We start from the raw sequence: 9187 nt of genomic DNA on the forward strand, positions 1-9187 counted from the left end.
CATAATTTCTTAACAATATATATTTGCAATGAAAACAACATTTCATGTGTGACTGGAAGATCAAATAGCGCAATGTTAATTATGTACATTTTTTTTCCAAATAGGATTTTTTTTCATTCCTTGTTTTCTATAAATACGTAAAATTGAGCCATATGAATCTCATACAGGTGACAAACTTAGTGCCAGTTATGATGTTAGTCATTTAAAGCTGGTAAAGTCTTGAAACATGAAACCTTGAGACGGCGTCTTATTAGGTGGAGATTGAAACCCTCGGTTTGTTCCTCCAAACATTACAGAGCCTGAAAACAAGAACATTACCATAACATATAACATTAGGGTAAATACACTTTCAAATTATTAACACAATTACCAGTTGTAGGTGACAATGGATTTGACATCTGGTTTATTGAAGGTGATTGTACTGTTTTACCTCGTCCAGTCTTATTAGTAAGGCTCAATCCTTCTAAATCTATATTTAGGTTACCTGTATTACTCCAAGTATTTCCAACCTAAAACATCATACAAACGTAAACATTGATTCTTGTTTTTGACTTATTATTAGACTTTTAATTCAACCTGTGTAGTAGGCGGTTTATTTAGAGCTCCAGTAGAAGTTGTGGTGTTCATGGGCTTTAAGATCCCGCTGTCTCCAACACCTGCATTTTAACAGAGTCTTTACTGGTGTGGCATCGACATTGTGGTCACCTATTGCTAATTACTACTGATAAACTGTCTTGAAATTTAAACAATTCTCAATTTGCTGTGTCAAAAGAAACCACGCTTAAAAGTAGAAATTGTGTTGAGAAAGAAATAAAAAAACTGTAGACTTTGTAGGACTTAAAATTATATTTATCTTCAGCAGTTCAATAAAAAAAAGTAAATAAAATAAAAATAAAAACTTAACAGACTAAATCAGATTTTCCAAATTAAATTTATTGTCTATATAAATGGCAGTTTGTGCAGCAAACACTTGGTTTGATTTTTCGACCTCTTTGTTCGCTATGTCGACTAGCCACATTTTAGCTTCGGTCAGATCTTCGAAGTAGTCCATATCAGACGGTAGAATGAGTGCAGCGGCTAAAATGCAAGAAATGATCGCTTCTCTCACTTTCGGTTCGGAATGGTACCTCAAATTCCAAGTTGATTCAAGCAGTTCACGGCCCATCTTGCTCGCTATGGAAATATTCACCGCACTCACTAAAATCACTGAGAGCGTTTTTAAAAGTGATACTAAGAGAAGTGTAGTGTCATCGTGACTGTCTTGAGTCGGTCGGTATAGCACTTTAAAACCGCCATCGCCTCGAATCAACGGAAAAAAGAAACTCCCAGCACATTTAACAAAACGGTTTGCACTCCCTTTGAGAATTACAGTCGGACTGGCTATTTTTCTAGTTTTACCGATTATTCTCGACCTTAATTTATTCTCCTCAGAACTCTCTGTGGCGTCCATTTTCGGCTTGGACATCTCGATGGCCCCTGTTGATAAAACTTGTAAAACAAACAGTTTATGAGATATGGAGTATTTTCCTACTTCTGCGTGAAACTGGGCACATAAGTATTCCGCTATTTCTTGTGGATAAACAAGGAGTATTGCAACAGAAGCTTTGAACTTCATATCTTCAAAATTGTCACAGTGGAAATTCTGCTGTAAGCACAAAAGTATCTGGCTTAACTGGATAGCAAGAGAAACATCATCATTTGGTAACTGTTTATATATTAGTTCTTCTGCTGACTTAAGACTTTCCACAAATATTTCGTGATCCTTTGTCTCCCCAAGGCCTTCAATAAGATCACGAAGGTATTTCGGTCGTTTATATACAGACAATTTAACATCATTCGTAACATCATAAGGTTCAAATTCATCATCGATGTGTTGATCATTTGTAGACCCTTCAGAACTAGGTTCGACGTGTTTCTCATTTTTTACTATTATTTCTGTGAAACTTTGTTTTTTACATTCAACATTGTTTGTGACAAAATCTAATTCTTTGAGATATTTAATCACTTCGTCTTGATTCGGTTTCATTCCACTGTAATCAAACTCCAATTTTTCTTCGGATTCAGTTTTAATATTGGAAAGCATGATTTCGGCAGTTATCATCCCAATTGCCCTAACGTTATCCACGGTTGATTCTAAATGTACAGGTACGCCTCTCAACAAATTTGATATTAATGAATTTTTAAAATTAACGTCTTCGTCAATGTCATCTTTTATTAGTTTAATAGAGAGAAGCATTAATTTTGTAATATACAAATGTTGTTCATATGAAGTGTGAATTAAAGCCGATTTGTCCGACCATATTCCCGTCAGCTCGAGTAAAATGTTTTTCAACATACTAAAACCCATTAACGTTTTTATTAAATTTGACGATATAACATCATTAGAATGGTAAGTATAAAAAATAATTTTTTTACAAATTACATAATTCCAATTTTCAAGTTTCATAAGGTCTTGGCTTAAAAGTTTTACAGGATTGTTGGAAAACTTCAATATTGCCAATGCAGCCTTTTCAACAGATGAAGTTTCAACATTTTGCAAAACAGTACTGAAATAAACATCAAAATCGTACTTTTCCTCAGATGATTTAGTCATCGATCTTATAAACACTTCAACAGATTCATCATCTTGAAAATTAAAAATAAGTCTACTGAAAAACACAGCGAGTGGCCTAGTATCTATACTTGTATAATTTCCAGTATTAAACAATAAATCCATGATTTTATTTAAATGAGAATATAAAATTCTTGAAAAATTAGTTTTAGAAAATGTTGCAACATTAGAATCGATATTCAAAATTTTTTCCGGTAGATTTGTCAAAACTCTCACCAATTTTTCCCACGATACTAAATCCACAGTGCTGTTCTCTTTTAAACACTGCAGACACAAGCAACTCACAAATGCTTCTGAATAGACCAGTTTAAATAATATGTCAAGGATAACATCGGATTTTTTGCACAATCTTGGTGTTATTTTAAAATGGTCTAATAAAATGCCCATTGATGTACTAAACATCGAGGAAGACCCTCCCTCACATACGAATAACTTCAAAACCATATCATTTTCATTGAAACCACTTAGATTTAAAACAATATTCAAAACTCTATTGTAAAATGAGGAAATTGTTTCTGAGTCAAAACATTCTACATCTAAACCAATTAGCTTCTGTTCGGTTAAAGGGCCAGGCAAAAACTCTAGAATATCGACTAGAAAGACTTTTGCTTCATCCAGGTTTTGACAAGCTTTCATCCCTTCCAACCACTTGGGTCCAATCTTCTTGAGCTCGCACTCCTTAACTGCAATGTTTACAAAAGAACAAAAATCTTCTCTCTCTAAAAGTATTTACATGAGAAGAAGATGAAGAAATGAAGTGACAGAATAAGAATAAGAAAGAGGTAACATACCTAAAGGTGGTGCAGAGAAATCCAACGGATTCATGGCTGCGGGAAGAGACTGGGGTTGAGAGTCTAATATGCCAAACGCTGGTGATGTAGATGTATTCAAAGTCTGACTGACACTTAGCCCAAGCAAAAGATCGGCATTTGATTGAGCTTTATTTTCAACTAGAAAAATAAATAATTGAAAAAGTTAAATTAAAGGGATGAAAAAATACAAATTTAAAATAAAATACTAACAAGTAGTGCCGTTTACTAATGATACTGGCTGTGAATGAGTTGTTTCAAGGCTGGGTTTATTTAAAGCTTGCTCGTTTGAGAAGGCAGAAGTAAAATCGGCAAAATCATCTTTTTCCGTCTGCACTGGATTTCTATTAAATTTCAGTACAATATAAATAAAATGAGTTATTAATTGCAAAAAAAAAAAATTTTTTTTAATTACGTTAAAGATTTCAGAGGGTTGACTTGATTTGAATCTGTTGAAACGGGGAAGGCATTTGTGAAATCTCCAAATTCGTTGTCTGCTGTTTGATCTTGCCTAGGATTAAACAGATCATCACCAAGGACATCTTCGATTGTTGGTTTTGATTTAGCTTCTGTCGTTGTTTCAGACTAAAATAATAAACATAAGATAAAAATTGAAGAAAAACAATTTAATCGTCTTCCTACCTTTCCGTAATTAACAGCAGCTCCTAGATCGATCTTTTTAACAGGACTTAATTTTTTTGCTGGGCTACTACTACTGCTACTGCTTGAATGGAGAAGCTGTTGTGGCGGTGGTGACGGAGAATTAGTCGGCATTTGTTTAGAATGATTTTTCATATACCATAACTTTCTTATGTCATCAAGTGATTTAGGTTCGTCTATTTTTTCAGAATCCCTGTATTCTTTTGCACGAGGCATTGGTGTTTCACCTTCTGAATCGTAACGCTCGCCCTCATCGCTTTTTTGAAGTCAAAATATTGTTTTAGCATTTTGTAATTTAAAATAAAAATTTTCTCACTTTCATACCTGTTGTCAAATTCGTCTTTTCGTTTATCTGAGTCTGCCCAATCATACTCTTCCTTTCCCCATTTACCACCATCCCACCTATCACCTGTGGAGAAAATGTAAATTCAACACAGTGAATTCCTTGCAATACAAAACTAATTAAATAAAAATTAATTACCTATGCCTTTCAATCCCATTGCATCACTAGAAAGTCCAACGTATTTATCTTTGTTTTTCTTAGCTTTTTTCCTCTCTTCTCTAAGTTTATCATCGTCTTGAATAAAATCTATCAACTCTTTTACTTTGTGCCTAATACAAAGATAATAAATTTTTAACTTGTCTCAAATAAACTAGCCATTTTTCTCACCTAATATTGATCCCTTGATCTTTACCAAATTCATCTACATAAACATAATTTTCTAAGCCTCTTAAATCATAAATATGTTCTCTTGAAGATGTTACAACTCTTTCAGATCCATTTCTCACTAGATAATTTAATAAAAGTAAACTCTATAAATAACAAAAAAAAATTAATAATAATAAGTATTTTAAATTTTAAACATTGTTTGTTAAAATATTACTTTGTAAGTCCTTCTCCAGTTTTTTTTATTGTCTTGAAGCATACGTTTCCAAAGCATTGTCATCACTTCGGGAAAATGCTCAAATGTGAACGTGGCTTGAGCGATCTCCAACATCAATGCACCTAGAATTTCATATTTAATTAAAATTGCATTCATTGTTTACATAAAAAGTGTATCAATGTTTTACCCTTACCTGTGGGACCCCAAGCATCATCATTGGTAGCTTCTCTAACTTTAGCCTCTACTTCTGTATAGTTCATAACAACATTGGTCCTTAAATATAAAACCGATATTTTTTTAGAGTGTAAACAGTAGGTAACACAATATTTATTTTCCTGAATGATTGAATGTGTTCAATTATGAGATATTATGTCAAGGTCTGTAAAGCTGCTTTATTATCTCTTAACATTAAATTAAAAAAATATTAACTATTAGTGAAGTTAATTTTTGTTATAATTTTGGCAAATTTATACCAATAACAAACATATCATCTTTGACTTTCTGTTGTTCAATAATTCAAAATATTCCTGTTTTTAAAATTTAAGGTTTCATTAATTGTATTTTATCTTATTTTTATTGTATTTTTTATGAAGAATGCTATTTTATTTTTTTCTTTAATATAACACTGTATTATCAACTATAACAATATAGTTCATTGCTAAGTAGATCATATAGATAATCTATTAAATAGACAATTTTATAGTTATCGGATCTTTCACATGTTTATCTTATCACTACGCCTCACAGTCTAATAAAAATAAAAATAATAATCTACTGATATTTCTCTAAATAAAATTATGTAATTAAGCTGAAGGTCGAGGGTTCGAATCCCGCTCGTGACACTAACTTTTTCATCTCAATCAAGACTTTAGAAAAGAAGTATAATTAATTAAAATAAAATTATTATTTATTTTAGTAACTAAAATATGAGTTTTTAATATTCTGAATACAGATACATTGAAGATGTTTGGTGAAATGCCAAGTACATCTGCATCAGGATGATCAGATATAAACAATGTATTACTCAAGTTTTGACAAATTTATTCCAATTTTCTACATTGATTTAATACTGCATAGCAAATGTATAACTCCTGTTATTTGTTATGTGATAATCACATGATATGTTATCTTTAATTTTCTGTTTGTTCTAAAATTAAAAACATTTATTGCAAGTTAATCTTTTTTATGGGATTTTTTGTACTTTTAAAATGTCTTATCACTATTTTTGATCATTTGATTCAATGATATTGTGGTGGTTGAAAACGTTGCGAAACCCTGTCAAGAGCTAAAACCTTGAACATTTAAACCACAAATGTTGAATGTTTTATATGTATGTATGTTAACTCCATTTAATTCACTTGAACGCATCTATTTTATTTGAAAGATTCACTCAAGTACATATGCATCATTTTAGTGTAAACTAAGTTAAACAAGATCAAAAATTCATCAGTTTTAATACAAATCATTTACTGATATTGACAAAATAATGAAATGTATTTGAGAAATAAAAAAAGACAGGCCAAGATGAAATCAAGTTACAGGTTCAGGACCTTGCAGACCTCACCACAATGTTTATTTAAACATAAATAAAATAAATAATTATTGATAAAAATCCATTATTACAGGTGGGAGGTGACCTCTCCACCCCTCAATGCACACAAGGAATTCTTCAAGATAGAAAAAAATGACAAAAAATAAAGAAACAAATTTTCCTTTCACTTGATTGCCTCCAATCACACTGATCTTCCATTCCTTGCACGGTGTGCCAAGGCGCTAGGAGCTTTTAACGGTCTTTAGTGGTTGGAATTTGTTTTTCTTTTCTTTTTTAAACAGACTGAAATATGGAAAAAAAGGTATCTGGCAATCGAAATAGGCAGGACAGGTTGATCATGAGCAATTGTCCTTGCAGACCCATCACAATGATTCACAATATGTTTATTGTTTAAAAACACAATTATTGCAAATAATTCATTATTATATAAGTGGGGGTCACCTCTTCACCCCTCATTCCATACACTGAATTTCTCAGAAAAAATGAAGCATAAATAGAGAAATAACTTTTACTTTGCTTAATCGCCTCTGAAAGGAGGAAAGTAAATGCAAGCAGACAAACTTCCTACCTTTCATATTTTCTAAATTTTTAATGAAGGACAAGACTGATTAAATAACTCATAGAAAAAAATTGGAAAAAATGGAAAAAAATTGAGAAATGTATCTGTCAGATTATAATTTTGCAGACCTCACCATAATGTTCATTGTTTAAAAAATAATTATAGTACATAATTCAATATTAAGTATAGTTGGGAGAACTTCTCCCCCCTTTGCAATCAACGAATTCTCCAAAAGGAGAGAAAAAAAAAACGAGAAAAAAATGGAGAAAAAAAATTTCCTTTCGCTTGATCGCCTCCTATCATACTGATCTTCCATTCCTCTATGGTCTGCCAAGCCCCGCATGAACTTTTAATGATCTTAGAGGCTGTTTTGTGCCCAGGCAACCTTCCGGCCATTCAAGTTTTCTAAACTTTCATTAAAGGACACGATTGACAAAATAGCAAACAGACCAACTGAAAACAGATAAGACCAGGCATGATCATGTGAGATATCATGTTACACGTGTGTCACTTATCAGATAAAGATCGGCCAGTTCGGATTCCGGCACCAGTGCATTAGGTGAAGAAAAGTGACAAGAAAATACTCAACGCATAAAATAGAATAGTAACTACTGTCAAGAACAATAGAACAATTTACATTGTTGATTATAATACCAAATGAATTGTGTGTTTTTCACCTTTGACTCACTTGTTTATTCAAACCTAAACACAAAAATAAATTCTAGAGCACGTCATTTATGCACAATATGGCAATGTTAGGCCACTATGATATAATGTATATACACATAAATGTAACTTTCTATCAAATAAAATGAAAATATCGTTTATTTATCGTATTTATGGTCTTTGTTGATGTTAATCTAGGGTTTTAATAATGAGCGAGTGGCTTGCAAAATCAAAACGCTTTTACTCTTAGTTTTCCGTGCTTGTCAAAATGGATTTTTTTTTAAATTAGAATTATTATAAAATATAAATATTTTATACTTACACTCGGTCCGCTAGCTCCCTCACTTTCCACATTTTCGCACAGTTTTCGTTTTAGGGTACAAGGCAAATCTGGGAATATCAAGAATTTCCGACGTCCTTCGAATCCGGGAACATTTAAAAAGCGGGCTTGTCGGCTAAGAGGCCACCAGGAACGAAAACCCCCCGCGGTACGAATTCCTGTTCGAACAGAGGCGAAAAGGCAAATATCACCGGTGAGAAGAAGAACAAAAAGACCGAGAAGGAAAAAAAGGTAAAAAAATAAAAGAAAACAAAAAAATAACTACGGCCGAGACGAAGGTGAAATCTCTACGGAGGTTGGATTTGACGGTCGGACGACGACAAGTAACAGCTGACGGAATTCCAACTTAACGAAACACAGGTTACGTCAAATGAAAGCCGAAAGCACACTGATCGAAATACGCCCACAATTTCACATAATAAAATCCTTTAATTATTACTGACAAACAATTATTTTTAACCATTTAATATAATTTCAAATTTGATGAAAAATGAGAACGATATCCAATTCTCTTTCCTATTGTTCAACAAATTGAGCACATCAGCAATCCGCATACCCTAGAATCTAGGGCCTAGATTGGCTAGGTTTCTTCCTGAGCATAGATAGATGTAGTAATTGGTGGTGTATTATACTGCGCCCTTTAAAGCTATTGTTACCCCGTTCTTTGCTTAAAAGACACCGTTAATTCCTTGTTCATCAAGGAACTTTATTAGTAGGCCTGGTTGAATCTCTTCTATTTCTGAATAATTATCTATTAACGGTCACTCACCACACACACTCTTCTATTACGTCGTACGTCCCAAACACTTCCTATGTGGGCAAGTGTAACATCACAGTTTGTTAGTACTTAGTAGGTGTCTGCTGTGTTGGTTTTTGCCTCTCTTCTTCAGAAGTCCATTTAGTTTACAGTGTCCTGATAAGAATCCTGTTAGGATTCAGTCTTTTCCTGCTTCCTTTAATACATTCTGTTACCTCTTCCCTTCTAAAGTTTGTTAGGAGGTTGTTGGATTGTTTGTGTACAATGAGCGAGTTCCATTGTTCCCTCATTTTATTTGTATCCTTCTGTTTGAGGCTCATTGGTATTGTGCATTCCTACACCACAGAAG

At 32.9% G+C, this 9187-nt stretch overlaps 1 protein-coding gene across 2 annotated transcripts; it reads right to left on the reverse strand.

Moving 5' to 3' along the window:
- Nucleotides 1-662: 662 nt before the first annotated feature.
- LOC106668746 (telomere length regulation protein TEL2 homolog) lies at nt 663-8456 on the reverse strand. 2 transcript variants are annotated; one of them, XM_014397773.2, is made up of 12 exons: nt 8347-8456; nt 8064-8239; nt 5152-5237; nt 4965-5086; nt 4751-4893; nt 4562-4692; nt 4405-4489; nt 4063-4336; nt 3836-4005; nt 3634-3764; nt 3403-3561; nt 663-3294 (listed from the first exon to the last, which is right to left on the reverse strand). In XM_014397773.2, exons 2-12 carry the CDS (start codon nt 8093-8095, stop codon nt 908-910), a joined length of 3720 nt encoding a protein of 1239 aa, XP_014253259.1. In that variant the 5' UTR covers nt 8096-8239; nt 8347-8456; the 3' UTR covers nt 663-907. The 2 variants fall into 2 exon arrangements, with proteins under 2 accessions (XP_014253259.1, XP_014253268.1); XM_014397782.2 differs by having other exon boundaries at nt 5158-5237; nt 8064-8441.
- Between the last annotated feature and the right edge of the window lie 731 nt (nt 8457-9187).

This window comes from Cimex lectularius, unplaced genomic scaffold, assembly GCF_000648675.2.
Source record: "Cimex lectularius strain Harlan isolate CLEC.00 unplaced genomic scaffold, Clec_2.1 scaffold209, whole genome shotgun sequence".
Lineage (NCBI taxonomy): Eukaryota > Metazoa > Arthropoda > Insecta > Hemiptera > Cimicidae > Cimex > Cimex lectularius.

Excerpts from the sequence above, each read along its gene's own strand:
- LOC106668746 (XM_014397773.2), bottom strand. The coding sequence starts at position 8,095 with ATGTGGAAAGTGAGGGAGCTAGCGGACCGAGT. Across the intron at positions 4,894-4,964 it reads ACTGGAGAAGGACTTACAAA|AGTTTACTTTTATTAAATTA; the intron begins GTAATATTTTAA and ends TGTTATTTATAG. Across the intron at positions 3,765-3,835 it reads AACCCTCTGAAATCTTTAAC|AAATCCAGTGCAGACGGAAA; the intron begins GTAATTAAAAAA and ends GAAATTTAATAG.